Genomic DNA, 17,314 nt, shown 5'->3' on the forward strand with positions numbered 1-17,314 from the left:
CATACTTGAAAATGTATGGGACAATTAAGATCAAAACTAATTTCCATCAGACACGAAAGTAAGAAAAAGAAACACAATACTAGACCACTTGGGTTGCGCCCCTCTGCGCTCTTTTAATGCATTATTATTTATCAAAAAAATATTTAAGAACTGATTTTGGATTTGATTATCGATGATATGCAGTAAAAAACGTGATTTCCAAAGTTAATGAAATGCTAAAACTGAAACTGCTAACACAACTGACAGTACAATTCCATCACCATAAATTTAAGCTGTTAATAGAAAACTGAAATTGCTAACACAACTTAATGAAATGCACCGGCTCACAAAATTTCACGTCAAAAGAAATGATATCCAACAGTACAATGTGTCTCTACAGAAGCAAGAGAGGGCATTTCTTGAACTAAATCCTGAAATGATAATCCATAAGAGCATTCGCAATGGACTCTTTTAAATGTAGCTTTTTCTTACAAATTTAACAAAACTCATGAAAACATCCATTTAACAAGTTCTCTTTTCCACTTTATATTTAACTTTTGCAAGACATGCTTCCTACATTCCAAGAGCCAAAAAGGTAAAATTATATAATTTTTTAAGATTATTCTTTACTCTCCTCTCTCCTGATTGGTTTAAAACTAATAAAATAATAATATTTAACTAAAGTAGAGAAAGTATAAGGAGTTTGATGTTTGATTCCTTTGAAATATGGCTCTCTAAATTTGATAAAGTGAATTTTTCTCCTCAAATTTAGCTTTTATTTGAGGAGTCCATCTAAGCTAATAAGGCAAAACCCATCAATCAAGTCACTTAATTAACACAAATATTCATGTAATGGTGACAACAAGAACATTGGAAGTTCACGCCGGAGATGGAGCATTGACAGTTCATGCCGGACCAAATCATATTCAAAGCCCACACCAAGTATGACAAGAAGTGGGTCACCATCGCTAGGCTCCTTAATGGTCATACCAGCAAGAACCACTAGAACTCCACACTCAAGAGTAGGTACTCAATGAAGAACGGTGACAATGCTTTTTTACCGCCGAAGAGACTCTGATCTGGCTGGTGGGTCCGTGTTATAGCGCTAGTGGAAGACTGTCGGAATCCAACATGAGCAATACAATTGTTGTGCCTGATTTGGGTCAATGGAGGGCTTTCGAGTAAATTTAGGATGGATGCACTATTCCCACATGAATTGAAAGCTAATAGCTATTTCTCATTTTGAGGAATAGCTATTCCCCAGGAATAAAAATCTTACCAAGCTACAAAATAGCCATCCTATTCTCTGGACTTCTACTGTGTATAGAAGAATTGATGTCTTAAACTATGGATGGTTTTGATAAACAACTTATAAAATGTTTTACTATTTGGAGAGTACAATGCAAGAATAAGAAATCTCTCTAGTTTGCATGATTCTCTTCCTCAAAGCACTTGCATCAAATCAAGGTTTTGGTCTGCCTCTTCTCTCTGAAAGAGATTCTCCAAAGCACTTGAAAATTTCTCTACTTTTCTTTGAAAGAACACTCTCAAAAGGGTCTGAGCAGATGTTTGTTGATGTGGGAATAGGATGTATATATAGGTTCTCTTAAACAAACAATAACTTTTGCTCCACTCTGATTGACCTAAATCCTGCCCTAGTCGACCACCTATCGACTAAGACTTCAATTGATGCAATATGGTTTATATTTTCAGAGAAATTGTTTGGTGGGATAGCTTGGTCAACCCGAGAGAGAGAGAGAGAGAGAGAGAGAGAGAGAGAGAGAGACTGGGTGACTAGTCCTTCAAACACAGTTCTACCAAAGCAATTTGTGTTACAATCCGAACACATTTGATCACGGTTTCATCCTAGGAATTAGGGTTGTCTAAATTTCTATTTCTTCAAGTCCAAAACCTAATTAAACCAACGACTATGAGCCACCCTAGGTGTGATTCATATTAACCTCCTAAGGTCATTCATCCAGGTATCTAAATCATTTACTGTTTCTATACAATTAAGATCAATCATGCAATGATGATGGTGCATTCATGTTGTTAAATTACCAATTCTGCCAAAAGTTTAAGCTAATAGGAAATGATGAATTTAATCATTTAATTAATATGCTAACATTCTCCTTCTTGTGTGGGTTCAAACTCTCATTTGACAAGTGAGACTTAGTGCGTAGAATATTTGATTAAATAGGGAGTGAATTGTAGAGTTAGGGTTCGAACTCATAAGCTTTGCTCTGATCTCTTTGCCCATTGTTTGGATAAATATCTACTTAACCTATTTTGTTACAACCCATACTATTGTATCTTTGTTATGCTAGTGCCCTGAATTTGCATATTGGTGGGGTCATGTTAAGTTGGGAGCCATTCTTCTTGGGGTCACCATGTCAAATAGGAAAGGATTGAAATGATTGTTGTACATGAAAAATGATGGTTCTTTTATATGCTGGTGGTCATAATGAGTAGTATCTTGTTGTTCTGTGCAGATTGCCCAGATCAGTGCTCGAAGTTTCAAAGAAGATGCTGATAGAATCTAGTCGAAACCCTGTGGCCGCCACAGTTGAAAAAGAAGCTGGATGGTTACTTTTATCATCACTGTTGGATTCTATGCCAAAGGAGGTACATAGTCATCTCTGTAATCTTTCATTTGGTGTAAGAACTATATGCATGCTGTCGTGCTAATTTTATTCTAGCAGGAGCTTGAAGATCAGGTTTTTGATATTCTTTCCTTGTGGGCTACTCTCTTTAGTGGAAATCCCGAACATGAAATGAAGCAAACTGGAGATTTAACGTCTAGTATACGGTAAGCAGTATATTAAGTATGGTTATTATTAAATTGGTTTTGCAATTATGTATCATCATTCGTTGGAAAAATATCTGTATTAGGTGTAACTCCTGCACATAAGCTGCAATCTCTTGATCCTCCTTACAAGCTTGTAAGATTTGTAGTGTGCTTTTGACATAACTTTGATTATATTGCAGTAGGATTTTTAAATAACTTTAGATAGTTAAAGTTAGAGAGAAAATGAGGGGTCCTCATTTTGAAATGGTTTATAAACTAAGAGAGAGACAAAATGCAATAATGATTGCGATATTTTAGGATCGAAGATAAAACTGGAGTGTTTTCGCCATAAGCTTTGCTCTTGGTCTTTGCTTTTTGGTGTTGCTAAATCCTCAAGTCTGTGTTTGAGTTGTTTGAAGGGGTTGAGAGAGTTGGCTTGTAAAGGTAAAGGGGTTGTAGCTTAGATTGCATCACCTTTTTGTTTGATGTGATTTATTTAGGCTGAAAGGAATATGGGGAGTTTTGGAGGTTGTGGACATCGTGATGTTTAGTCTCAAGATGCTGCTTTTGAGATCTCTGTTTTATCTGTTGTATGTTCAACTAAGACTCTTTCTCCTGTTTTGGACTTCTGATATTCTGAATCTTTGCATTGACATGTTTTGTTGGGAGATTTTTGTGTGCAACCTGTGTCCCTTGTCTTTCCCAACTCTTTTTACCATTCTTAATCATAAAAGAAATAATAATAGATGAAGATATGTCTGGGAACTTATGATTTCATTAGAAAGATAGAAGCAAACTCTATAATCTTGAGTCAATTTTTTTTCCGACTATTTTTTTTACAATGCATTATGATATTTTTTGTCCCTCTTAAGAGAATTACTTATGTTGTGTGCATGCACACAAATTCACAGACCTGCAAGCTGCCACATATATGCATACATAATAATTACGTCTAAATGTATGTATTTATGTATGTGTATGTTTTTTTTGATAAGTAATAATGATATAAAACAAAAGCGCAGAGGGGTGCAACCCATATACACGAGAAGTATTAAAGCAGAGCGCCTAAGAGGGAGAAAAATGAAAGAGAAAGTCAAACAAGCTGATCACTAAAGGAGCTAGCCAAGTAGCCGTCCAAGAGTAAAGAGTAAAAAAGAAAAAATGAATAAGTTCCTCTAAAGTCCTAGTGGAATTCTCAAAGCATCCATCATTTCTTTCGCTCCATGAACACCACATAAGACAAAAAGGGATCATCTTCCACACCACCGCACTTCGAGAACGCCGTCCCGACCACCAGCAATTGAACAAGTCCCTTACCCTGCAAGGTATAACCCAAAGCAACCCGAACCGACTAAAAATAGTATGCCAAAGAGCACTTGCAATCTCGTAGTGAAGAAGAAGATGATCGACTGACTCTCTGGTCTTCTTACACATACAACACCATTCCACTACCACAAATTTTCTCTTACGCAAATTATCGTGAGTCAGAATTTTGCCTAGGGCCGCAGTCCACCCGAAAAAAGCCACTCGCAACGCCGGCAACAGTACCTTAGTAAGCCAAATACTCTTCCTAGGAAATGCCTCATGGTCGATGTTGGACAAGGCCTTGAAGAACGACTTCACCTCGAACTTACCCTTCTTAGACGAGGACCAACGAATACGATCCACAGTACTAAGGGAGATCTTACAAGAGGACAACTGATCAAAGAAAGAAAAGGCCATATCCATCTCCCAATCCTGGACGGCCCGCACAAAAATGACATTCCACTCGACAACCCCATTCCTCCAAGTAAAGTTATCCTTCACCCAAGCTTCTTTGTATCTAGCAATACTGAACAGGGACGGGAAGGCACACTTCAAAGATTGGTCCCTACACCAAATATCATGCCAGAAACGAACTTTTGAACCCACCCCCACCTCAAATTGAATACCTTTGGCAAAGAAGTTCTAACCTTGTCGAATATGCTTCCATAAACCCACACCATGAGAGCCCGAAACCTCCTTCGTACACCACCCACCATCCTGGTCTTCATACTTAGCTTTGATAATCTTGTACCAAAGAGCCTCACTCTTATTCACATATCTCCAAAGCCATTTCCCCAAGAGGGCTTGGTTAAACTGATTCATCTTCCGAATGCCAAGACCACCGGAGTGCAAGGGACGACATACTTGATTCCAACTTACAAGATGCAACTTAGGCTCATCTCCCATCTCTCCCCGCAAGAAATCTCTTTGGACTTTCTCAAGTCTTTTTGTTACACTCATAGGAATAGGAAACAGAGACAAAAAGTAAGTAAGAAGATTAGACAGCGTACTCTTAATGAGAGTTAAACGGCCTCCCTTAGAGAGATACATTCTCTTCCAACCAGCCATCTAATGCTCCATCTTTTCAGTCATATCATTCCACATAACCGTATCCTTATACGACCCCCAAGAGGTAGACCCAAATACTTCGTAGGCAAAGCAGCAACACTACACCCAAGGATATTAGCTAAAGCCTCAATGTTCTCCACCTCACCAATAGCCACAATTACTGACTGTCCAAGATTAACTCTCAAACCCGAAATAGCTTCAAAACATAAGAGAATAAGGCGCACATAATGGATTTGCTTGAGAGAAGCTTCACAAAAAATCAGAGTATCATCAGCAAATAAAAATCAGAGTATCATTAGCTTCACATAACGGATTTATGTATGTGTATGTTGCTAGGCTATTGTGCATGCCACTGTTTTTATCAAAGAGAGTGAAACAAAAGACTAATAATTGTGGCCAATCACATGATGTTGGTTTTTGTATTCTATAATGGGTTTGTACATGGCCCTCTGGGTGTGTGTAACGTACCAATTAAAAGAAAAAAGTCAACATAAACTTATTTGTTAAAACTTCACATTTAATTCAACTGTGATGTAATATTTGTAACTATCACCATCTGTTTTGACCAAACAGTCATGAGTTTATGTTCCACGATAGTGTTATTTTGTCTGCTGATACTTGCAATCGATGTGCTAAGCTGAGTAGGTGGACATATTAAATCATGCGCATTTGCTGAGTAATACAAATATTACTATTGGAGTGCTATGGCGTAAAGTTTACGATTCGTTAGTTCTCTAATATTTCACTTGTGTTGAGTAAATTGGAATTAGGTAGTCTTTAACTATAAGGTCCTTCTTTGATTCGAAGCCTTCAGTGTAATCGTTTTTGAGTAAATTTTAAATTGTAACTTCTAGGAGAAGTCTCTTGGTTTACCTGACTTCTCATTTTGTTTTCTTTTAATTTAATCTTTCTTTATTACTTATGAAAATAATGGCAGGACTGATTTCTGATTTTAACTGTCTTTGTTTTGGATTTATAATTTTCTTTGTCCCCTAATTTTTTGGCTTTATAATAAATTGTCATTATAAAGGCACCAAAGGATTTATGATTGTCTTGAATGAGGTTGAGTGTAATTTATGACTATTTATTAATCTTCGGTTCTCCTTTTGCCTTTTGTAGTGTGTGGTCTGCTGCAGTTGATGCACTCACCGCTTTCGTAAGGTGCTTTGTTTCTCCTAATGCTGTGAACAGTGGAATTTTACTTCAACCAGTGCTTGTATATCTTAGTAGGTATGTCTGCCAATACTTTGAATATCTTAGGCCAAAAGTTCTGCTTTTCTTGTATTAGTTAAAATGTTCTAATGTATTTTGGAAAGCAGTGCTTTATCCTATATTTCAGTGGCAAGAGCTAAAGAGATCCCAAATTTGAAGCCTGCAGTAGACATATTTATTATCAAGACATTAATTGCTTATCAGTCCCTTCCTGATCCATTGACATATAAGAATGACCACCCCCGGGTTATCCAGTTGTGCACAACTCCATATAGGTAAGATATGCTACAGTTGTTCATGTTGCTTTACTTTTGTATCAGATTGTTATTGTTCTATTTTTGGGGGTAAATACACCTTAAATGTCAATTCCTTTAACTTGCAAATTTGAAATTTCTCTTAGTCATTTTCTGTGACTGATTTGGTTCTCTATTCCATATTGTTGGTTAAAATAAAAGAGTTCCTTCTGGATGTGAGGAAAGCTCATGCTTGAGGTTGCTGTTAGACAGGAGGGATGCATGGTTGGGTCCCTGGATTCCTGGAAGGTGCTTAGCTTTTCATTTCATGGGTCCTTTGATTTTATATAAAGATTGTTGAACCTTGTAATTTCTGTTAGTTAAGCTTCTAAACTAATGTCTTTACAAGTTTGATATTTTTGCATTGTGTATCATTATTTCAATCCTTTTTGGCAAGCTCAGATTTTTTTTTATTTAATTTTTTTTTTATTGGTAGCAAGCTCAGATTCTTTCATTCTGTTCATTTTCACTTTCAAGAGTTTTTGGCTTCTTGTTGATTATGTTTACTTAGGGATTGGTTAGAAGATGAACTTCGGGCTTTCCAAGGCGGAAAAGATGGCCTAATGCCTTGTGTATGGGAGGATGAGCCTTCTAGCTTTCCTCAGGTAATAGTTGTTTTGTCTTAGTTTCTATTTTTCTCTCTTACAAATTCGAAAATTTGATTTCAAACTTCTTAATAACATATTGGGCTCCATCAAATTGGCTAGTGAAAAGAAGAAAAACCAATTATTTAGTTATATGGGTGCTATATATTGAGAAGGTAGAGGAAAGAAAAGTTGGAAAAAGGAGAATAGTTAGTTACTTAAGTTAAATCACCACCTAAGATCAGAATATAGGTTTTTACCACCACCTTGCCAACTCCCATAGGAGGAATAATTTTATCTCCAGTCTTAGCATTCATGATTTGGACACTTCCAATCAAGAGGTGATCAATGATGCAATCATTTAGTATTACATGAATCTTATGCATGTCTTCCACAATTTTCATGAACATGGTTTGTTTGAGAAGAGACTAAGGGCCCATTTGGTTCGCGGAATAGGCCCCTGGAATATAATGACTATCTATGTGGAAATAATGGCTATTCATTTGGTAAGGACCTATTCTTATGAATAGTTATTCTCATGGCAATAATTATTATCTTACAAAGAGGAATGCCTAGCTATTTTTTTCTAAAGGAATAGACAACGTTTTCCTAAGGAAAAAAAAAAACTACATTTTTAAAAAATTTTCTTTCAACCCTAAAAAAATTTGAAAACGTTGAATTCTGTGGGTGGTTGCACCACACCTGGAGTGCACTAGGCATGGTGCAACCACCCCTTATGAATTTAGGGGGGGCTTGGCCACCTCCAATTCGCATCGGGATTGACTGCGACCACCCTCGGAGCCTCTTGGGGGTGGTCGCGGCGACCCCCAAGTGTCGTCGGGGGTGGCCAAGGCCCACCTCGATGGCATCGATGATGGTTGCACCACCCCCGAGTTTTTCCGTGGTCTTGTGTCATTTCATAGAATCATTGGCCTTAAGCTTTATAGTAAACATCCATTTGTGTCCATCCGGCTTTTTCCATTAGGCAATTCGATGATATCTCGTGTATTATTTTTATGAAGGGCTCTCATCTCCTCTTGCATCGCTTCCCTCCACTTTGGATCATTATGCGTCTTGTAACTTTCTAGCGATAGACACAGAAGACAATTTGGATAGAAAAGAACAATGTGAGGGTGAAAGATGATGATAGGAAACAAAATTAGAAATGGGATGTTGAGTACATGACCGAACTCCTTTGCATTGTGCAAGAGGGAGATTTATATCATTGACAACATGTATTGAAGTGTTTAAATTAGGAATAAGAAGTATTACCTGAGTCAGGGTCAAATGTGTCGCAAGAAGCAAGAGGTTGTACTCTTCAAGCTTATTCTCCAAGTCCCCAAAGCCTCTGACTCTCTTTCCTTGATTTTCTCTCTAAGCCTCTCTCGTCAACTCTCTTGGTCTCTCTCGTTCTCTGTGTGCTTCGCTCGAAGGAAGGAGGAAATATGACTTTCCTCATTCGTTTCTAAGTTTTAAACTTCAAATTTACGCTGATTGTGCAATCACGTTTGAATGCGTTAGGCATTACCTAAGTTAGCCTAGCACGACAAAAGAAAGCACTTCATAAGTCACAAGCAATCTAACAGTAGAGAAAAAATGATTCGCAAGACTCCCCACGCTGTTTACACATACAGCACCAGTTCAATAAATTATCAAAACTTTAATCCAGATGTCACAACATTGCATTCAACCAGTAAGCAGCATCTTTTTTTTGCTGCTAAATGCTTGTCGTATAGGGGTCCTGCCTGTCGTTTGACCCGCTGCAGGCCAACTTGTTTTGTTCAGTGCTGCGCGACATGTCAATTTGGATCATATAGCATCTTAAATCACTACTTATCCCAATTGTTGAAGCTTATAGGAAGAGTGAATCTAATTATTTAATTATATTCGAACAACTAATTATGCTAGACTGTTTCTAGTAAATGTTTCTATCTTGTAAAGTGACAGAAATATCCTGCTTAAGTAACAGACATAACTAACCATCAGGTGGAACTGCATGTGCATACAAATGTATGCGAAGGTGAAATTTTATCACAACTCTGAATGATGGTTTCTTATGGAGCAACTAGAATGGATAGACAATAGCTATGGATGTCTGAATTAAAATTTTTTTCTGATTAATTTTCTTCATTTTTTAATTTTAATTTTAATTTTATTATTATTATTATTTTTTAATCCAAGTGCATGCCTGTCAAGACTTTCTTTTTTCTTTTTCTATCATTGTTGATATGTGTATTCTTAAATTTCTCAAATATTGTTTATTGATTTTCCTTGTTACACTTAACTTCATACACTGAGGATTTAATTTAACGATGAAGCCGGAGACAATAAGCAAGACGTTAGTGAACCAGATGCTTCTCTGCTTTGGAGTAATCTTTGCTTCTCAGGTAGAGGAATGTAGTTAATTGATTGATCTTCGCATATTTTGCTTCTTTTCTCGAACTTGGGATATCTGGATGTTGTTGATGTATCCTGGACTTAAATATCTCAGGATAGTAGTGGGATGCTCTCACTTCTCGGAATGATAGAGCAGTGTCTGAAAGCTGGAAAGAAACAATCATGGCATGCAGCCAGTGTCACCAATATATGTGTGGGGTTGCTAGCTGGATTCAAGGTGCTTTTTATCATACTTTGATCTGCTCAAACTCTATCATGTTGGGTCTCACCTTATAATCATGATCTCATGCTCTTGCTCAGGCTTTGCTTTCTTTGCGTCGCCAACCGCTAGGACAAGAAATATTAAGTTTGGCACACGTTATTTTTCAGGTATTAACTATGTTAATGATCAAGATGATGATGGTGATTATTATTATTGTTGTATATGGTGTTGTTACTGTCACTTCTATTCTTATTATATCATCTGTTTTCCATATAAATTTTATTTTATTTTGACAGGGTATTCTGGCTGAGGGAGACATTTGTCCATCACAACGTAGAGCATCGTCTGAAGGTCTGGGTCTTTTAGCTCGGCTTGGAAATGACATCTTTACAGCAAGAATGGTCAGCTTAAAGTTTCCTGTCCATTATTGTAGTTGTGTTGTTGATGTAAAAATGTAGAATACCTAAATTTAAACTTGTCGATTAATCTGTCTGTTTGTCTTCCTCTCTCACTCACTATACTTGTGTTAAACAGACTAGATCACTGCTCAGTGACCTAACCAGAGCAACAGATTCAAACTATGCTGGATCAATTGCCATTGCACTTGGCTGCCTCCACCGCAGGTGATTATTGAGTGCCCCTTAAAGTCTTTGATTATCTTTTCTTTATGTCTTATTGCTAATGACTGTTGACATATCACCACTAAAAGGAAATTAAAATAAAATGAAAGACGACTTTTTTGTATGTTCAAACCTCTAAGGGAGGAAATAGTTTAATTTTCTTTTTTCGAGTGCGAGAGGAAATAGTTTAATTGAATTGACAGAAGCTGTGATGATCTTGGATGGAATCCATAACTCTTGGGTTGATTATCACTATTTCTCTATGATTAGCTATCCATATGCACAAGGCTGCCTCTAGAGAAGCTTGTTTTGGGCTGGATAAAGGAATGTAAAAACTTGCTGAAAAAGAGCCATCATCTAAGGATGACAATTTACTTGAGCATTTTATTTTTTCATTTCAAATTTATTTTGAAAGTTGGTTTTGAAGAGCAGGCAACCTTGGAGGCTGATTTCATGCCCACAAGAGCCTTATAATTCTCAAATAACCTTTTCACGAAAGTTAAGGCCTTTTGATGCAATACGTACAATACAGATATAGATTGTTTGTGAATTAGATTAAATAGTTTTTGAAGAAAAATCAATCTGTTGCTGTCCAAAATTTTCTCTACCTACTAGCCGTTTAACAAAAACCATTAGTCTTGTTGCTTGTTGCCATGATGGAAGGTACATGTCACTGCCATGTTTCTTAAGAAGTCCACGTCATTAAGAAAATGACATCTCAGCATCTTGCCTTCAACCGGTGTGTATTTGAATGACATCATTTACAGGTTATTTGTAAATGACCACACGATCATGTTTTGGAGAGTGAAGTTGGCAATGGTTATTAAGGTTGATGACAAGTGCTGGAGCTCAGGCATCGGCGTCAACTAGGCGAAGCTTGTCAAGCAAGCTCCGCAGTTCTTGTAGGAACTTGGGGCAGAGGCGGTGCCAAAGGCAAGGCATTCTCATAGGAGCTCCAGGCCAAGCTGGTGCAGTGGTTCTTGTGAAGCCACAGCCATGTGTCGCAAACTCCGCTGTCTGCCACGGTGCTGGAGCCGACAGCAGATTCACCTCTGTGTTGGAGACTTGTGCTCGCGGAACTTGATCCAACACTTAGAAAGCACTATGTGGACTTAGATTCACCAAGTTTAGAAAACACTGTGTGGACTTAGATTCACCAAGTTGAGTTGCTGTTCATGAAGTTCGAGGATTACCAGTATTTTGTTGCATTGTTGAATGAGGAACATGTCCCCTAAAAAGCATAGAGAGCGGAAGATCATGAAGCTCCTGCTTAAGATGAAGAAACGGCACTGCTCTGGCAAGATGCTGACTTGTCATTTTGGTTGAAGGCAAGATGTTGATGTATCAGTTTTTTAATGACGTGGACATGGGTTGGGCATGGATGTATACTCCTACTGTGGCAACAAGGGTCGTGACTCATCTGCTATGCTTCGTGCCAATCAGTGATTGGTTTGTTGTAGATCCATGTGTGCGTCTAACGGTTTCCATCAATGGCTGGATGGCAAGTACCATTTTGGATAAATAGCTTACCCCATGGATCTTCAGGGTAATTTTGGTTCCCCAGGGATCAATTTGGTACAAGTGCAAACCCCTTAGATCAGATAAGTAATTTTCCTGGTACTTTAAGAATAAGTTCAACATCTCTCCCTTGCTTTCTTTTTCTCCTTTTACTTTCCCTTTATGTTGCTCACAATCTCAGAGCATTCTATTTGTCCTAAAGCCTAACTGCTAACCACAATTTTTTATCCCTAAGGGTGTAAACGAGCTGAGCTTGGGCGAGCTTTGCTTGTCCGAGCTCGGCTCCTTTAAATTTTGCTCAAACTTGACTTGAAAATTAAACAAGCTGAGCTGAGCAGCTCGAATAAATATATTATTTTATAAAAATAAACTAAAATGACTTGAAAGCCAGCTTGTGCATTAGCTGCCAAGTATTAGCTGCAGCTAACACTTACAGCAAGGGCCCACTGCACACTTGTTTAACAAAGGAATGTTATCCATCATTTTATAGAGAAGAAATGTTGATGGGTTGCCTTATCTTACCGATGTGGGACAACCAATTTTAGTAGGACAACCACTTTTTCTACTCGAAAGAAGGTGGGGCACACTTTAGTCATCTTCACCAAGATGGCGAGAAACATTCTGCAACCCATTTTTTTTCCTCTTATTCTCTTCCTCTCCCTTCTCTTTCTCTTTCTCTTTCTCTTCCTCTGATTCTCTTCCTCTCCCTTCTCTGATTCTCTGATTCTCTTCCTCTTTCCCTTCATTTCTTTTTCGTTCTTCCACGGCTATAATCAAATCAAATCTCAACAAGAAGAAGAAATGCATTAGATGAAAAAATATGTTAACAATCATTTCAAAAAAAAAAATTATCTATAATATTTATTTAATTTAACTACAATTTATCATTACAAATAATTATTTACCACATCAAATAATATATATTGATCATTTTTTTTGTTACTTTATATATATATATATATATATATATATATATACAAGCTTATACGAGCATGCTTACGAGCCTAACCGAGTCCAATCGAGCTTGTTTCGTTTAATAATTGAGCTGAGCTTATATGAGCTGATCCCAAGCTCACTCGCAAGCGGCTTGCTCACTTAACACCCTTACCTGAGAATACAAACATGAATGGAGAGTTTGTCAATCTAGGAAAAAATATGCAAACATGGAATAGTTAGTTATAACGTGAAGTATGAAAATCTACCAATATATCAACATAATATATGAAAGACAAACCAATATGTCATGCATAAAATAATTGACAATAATGAAATACAAGTGTGTTGCTGAACTTCTTCATGTTGCATTTTAATTTTAGCTTCCAAAATATAACGTGAAGTATTAAAATATTATTGCAAGTACAGCTTGTTAATTATACTACATTTGTTTGGTTTGTGTCATGATACTTGTTGATGGTAGGTTCCATATCTAAACATTGACGGTTTCTAGATTTTTTTTGGTTTTCCCCATCTTATATAATTTGCCTGCAGTGCAGGAGGAATGGCTTTGTCAACTTTAGTTCCTGCAACTGTGAGCTCAATCACTTTGCTAGCTAAAAGTTCAGTAGCTAGTTTACAGATTTGGTCTTTGCATGGACTTCTTTTGACCATTGAGGCTGCTGGTTTATCCTTTGTGTCTCATGTCCAGGTAATCCAATTCTTTGCCACTGTAGTGGCTTAAGAAAAATGGTTTTCATCAAGTGTCATGTGTTGCATCTTGACCTATTTGACTGTCTTATTATTTCCATTGCTCCTCTAAATCTTGACAGAAGCTGGCTGCACTCCCAATAGTGTACCAGACTTTAGGAGATTCAACCTTTTATATCTTTCTCTTTACAAAATCGTTGGTCACAAACAAGCTGCGTTAGACGGGCACTCATATGGAGTGGAAATATGTGTGTTTTGGGTGGGGGGCTGTTGTGTGTGAGAATAAAATTGGAATAGGGATACTTGTCAGTTCCTTTCTAACACTCCCTCTTATTGACAAAAAGACTTTGGAAACACTAATTTGTTGGCTGAAATACAATCAAATTGGATGAAAAGCAATAAGAACTGGCCGAAAACATCGCCACAAAACCTCCAAATTGGTCAAAAATGAACTGAACCGGCCGCAACAACACTAAACTGGTTGAAATATCACCAAACTGGATGAAAAAACATATGAACCGGCTGACATATCACCAAGCCAGACGAAAACTGATTGAGCCAAAATATCACCAAACTGGCTGAAAATTGAGATGAACCGGACGAAAACACATCAAAATTTGCAGAAAACGTATGAACTGGCCGAAACACAACTAAAACTGGCCAAAAGGATCAGAACCGGCCAACACCAGTCAAAACAACATCAGTAACTGGCCGAAACAATGCCTGAAACTACTGAACCGGCCGAAGCAACATCGAAATTTTTTTTAACTGGCCGAAACATCACTGGAAACCTCAAAAATTTCACCTGCAAACAACAAATCCGGCTAAAACACGCCGGAAAACTCAAACATTAGTCGAAACTCGCTAGGAAACACCAATACCAATCAAGATTCGTCGTAAAACACAAACATTGGTCGATTCTGACTGGAAAACACCAACATCGGTTGAGATTCATTGGAAAACACCAATGCTGGCCAAAACGTCGTCAAAAAACCCCAACACTGGTGGAGACATGATTTTGGGTTGCTTGGATTTTGCTTGACCGCATTAGAATTTTGGTTGATCTAATTTTATGAACAAAACCAGGTTATGGGCTGAGCCCGAATTTTCTTGACCAAATTGGTTTCAGCTTGAGCCGAATCCGTTACGATGGATCGGCTTTGAACTTGGGCTGGAGTCAAATATGGACTGATTTTGGGTTTATCTGGACTCAGTCCAAGAATAAAATTGGAATAATATTATGTCACGTAAGTGACTTAACCAAACTGGGATATCCGTGCACTCACAGCCAAATGCCCATTTTCTTCTTTGAAACGTGCTAGAGATTCACGGTCGGCAACCAGACGATGCAGACAACCACCACACGAACACGAACAGACACCACTAAGGACTACAATGGTGTCATCGGACCACCACAACAATGTCGTAACCAACTACGGGCCACCATCACAACCACTGTAGATTCGCCAAATTGATAGATGTTCTCTGTCAGCAACCATCAAAGGTGGGCTCTCTGCCTTTCACACCATCAATAACTACAACCAAACAACACAAAACACCGCTGGTAATCAAAACACAATCAACGAAAACACAGTAAGAACTTAAACAAAGAAAGGCCGCAATAACAGTGACCACGCAGGCAACACCACCTCAGAATCAACCACTGCATTGATAACCATTGACCTCCAACCATGGGTATCGGGCCTTAGCCTACAGCACTGACACTGTTACAAAAGGGGAGAAAACAAAGAAGTCAGAGACCAAAAAAACATGAACTAGATAGTAATATAAGCCCTAGAATCTTGCTCTGGTACCATGGTAAGATTAGTGTATTTTACAAAAGAGGGTGGCCCAAGATCATTGTTATATCCCTGGCCCTCACAATCCATTTCGGAACAATTATAGTACTCTAAAATATGGACATCTCACTGTATGACAACTCATAGGGGGTCATATGGACATCTTACCATTGGACAATTCATTGGGACACCTCACCACCTTTTACAGTAGGGACGCTTGTCCGTTTCTTTTTAACAATTTGAATGGTTAATTTTTCATTCATAATTATTTTTATCATTTTCTCTTCAATGATAGGCAACACTTGGCCTTGCCATGGAGATTCTTTTGTCCGAGGAGAATGGATGGGTAGAGCTTCAGCAAGGAGTTGGCCGCCTCATAAATGCTATTGTTGCTGTTATTGGTCCTGAACTTGCTCCAGGCAGCATTTTCTTTTCACGCTGCAAGGTATTGTTCTTCGGAGTTGTCAACCACCATAGAACTTTGTGTTTAAATCCTTTTGAAATGTTATTTATGGTGACATACAAATCTATTTGCTAAGTTTTTATAAGCTGAACTTATCATTGTTGTCCTTTCCGTTTGTTGTCTTTATTGTTATTACTTTGTACTTTTTAGTAAATGATTGTGATTACGAACTTTTGATAAATTTTGTATCCAGTCCGTTGTTGCAGAGATAAGCTCCTGGCAAGAAACAGCAACAATGCTTGAGTATGTGATTCAATTTTTTTTTTTTTCTTTTCTTTGTTCTTTCTTTAAAATTAGTCTCTCCAACTATTGGTTTCAATCCTTTGGGATGATTTCAGTTAAAACCTATTTCTTATTATTTTTGAGCTTATAATCTCTTGCTTATTATTCTTACAGGAGTGTCCGCTTCACACAACAACTTGTTCTTTTTGCACCACAAGCTGTTTCCGTACACTCGCACGTGCAAACTCTTCTCCCGACCCTATCCTCAAGACAGGTTTTGTTCCTTTGATAATGAGATGAAGTCTTGATTGATATATCTTTGTTTCTTTTCTCTGATACTATTTGTTTTTTTTTAAAAAAAAAAAAAAAAAAAAAAAAATTGAACAGCCCACTTTAAGGCATCTTGCTGTCTCTACTCTTCGACATCTCATAGAAAAGGATCCAGTGAGTCCCAGATCTTTTGTTTTCCAACCAACTAATGAGCGTCATCCCAATGCTTCAGATCTTTGTACTGATACAATTTTTTACAGGTTTCCATGATCAATGAGCAAATTGAAGATAACTTGTTCCATATGCTGGATGAAGAAACTGACTCTGAGTATGTTTCATCCTGACTCTTGAGTATGTCAATATAACACTTGTGTTCCAATCATAAATCGGTGATCAAATTTCTAATGATTTTCTTTTCTTTTCTTTTTCTTTCTTTTGCCTTTTGTGTTAGAATTATATGTGTGTTGCTACCTTTGTTATCTTTGCATCTTGTGATGATTGCAGTAGAATGTTGTACTTGTACCTACATGTTGATATGCCTTTTTTTTTTTTTATATATATAAATAAAGATTAGGGTAAATAGTCGTTTTAAATGGAGATGCGGACATGTTGATATGCCTTTTGTCAACAATCTTTAACAGTAAGAACTCTTGTTCTTCTTTTCCAATCTACATCAGGCTGTTAGAATATTTTTGTTAGTTAAGGAGATTTAAATCCAATTGCTTGAAGAGTTCAAATACCACTTGGTGAAGTGGTCGCAGGTTTGCACTCCGATCAAGGAATGAGGGTTGGGGATCAAAAACTTATTGGTCTTCAACCGCGCCCTTCTAGGGAAATGGTTGTGGCGTTATGGGTCGGATAGAGATGCTTGGTGGAGAGCTGTGGTAGATGTGAAGTTTGGAAGTTTATGGGGAGGGTGGTGTTCTGTTGAGCCCGGAGGATTGTTTGGG

General features: G+C 37.7%; 1 protein-coding gene across 2 annotated transcripts in view; it reads left to right on the forward strand.

The window, feature by feature from the left end:
• The window catches only part of LOC132183408 (protein SWEETIE), a 53,077-nt gene that overhangs the window by 20,752 nt on the left and 15,011 nt on the right, over nucleotides 1-17,314 (forward strand). For both annotated transcript variants that reach the window (XM_059596838.1, XM_059596837.1), the window contains exons 14-30: nucleotides 2,472-2,604; nucleotides 2,682-2,788; nucleotides 6,260-6,370; nucleotides 6,460-6,627; nucleotides 6,808-6,894; nucleotides 7,157-7,250; nucleotides 9,548-9,616; nucleotides 9,721-9,843; nucleotides 9,927-9,995; nucleotides 10,125-10,229; nucleotides 10,363-10,451; nucleotides 13,455-13,611; nucleotides 15,705-15,854; nucleotides 16,066-16,115; nucleotides 16,269-16,368; nucleotides 16,482-16,538; nucleotides 16,625-16,692. In XM_059596838.1, the coding sequence (XP_059452821.1) occupies nucleotides 2,472-2,604; nucleotides 2,682-2,788; nucleotides 6,260-6,370; nucleotides 6,460-6,627; nucleotides 6,808-6,894; nucleotides 7,157-7,250; nucleotides 9,548-9,616; nucleotides 9,721-9,843; nucleotides 9,927-9,995; nucleotides 10,125-10,229; nucleotides 10,363-10,451; nucleotides 13,455-13,611; nucleotides 15,705-15,854; nucleotides 16,066-16,115; nucleotides 16,269-16,368; nucleotides 16,482-16,538; nucleotides 16,625-16,692 (1,737 nt within the window). The remainder of the gene's footprint in view (nucleotides 1-2,471; nucleotides 2,605-2,681; nucleotides 2,789-6,259; nucleotides 6,371-6,459; nucleotides 6,628-6,807; nucleotides 6,895-7,156; nucleotides 7,251-9,547; nucleotides 9,617-9,720; nucleotides 9,844-9,926; nucleotides 9,996-10,124; nucleotides 10,230-10,362; nucleotides 10,452-13,454; nucleotides 13,612-15,704; nucleotides 15,855-16,065; nucleotides 16,116-16,268; nucleotides 16,369-16,481; nucleotides 16,539-16,624; nucleotides 16,693-17,314) is intronic.

The sequence above is a fragment of the Corylus avellana genome, chromosome ca5 (genome assembly GCF_901000735.1).
Source record: "Corylus avellana chromosome ca5, CavTom2PMs-1.0".
In the NCBI taxonomy this organism is placed as follows: Eukaryota; Viridiplantae; Streptophyta; class Magnoliopsida; order Fagales; family Betulaceae; genus Corylus; species Corylus avellana.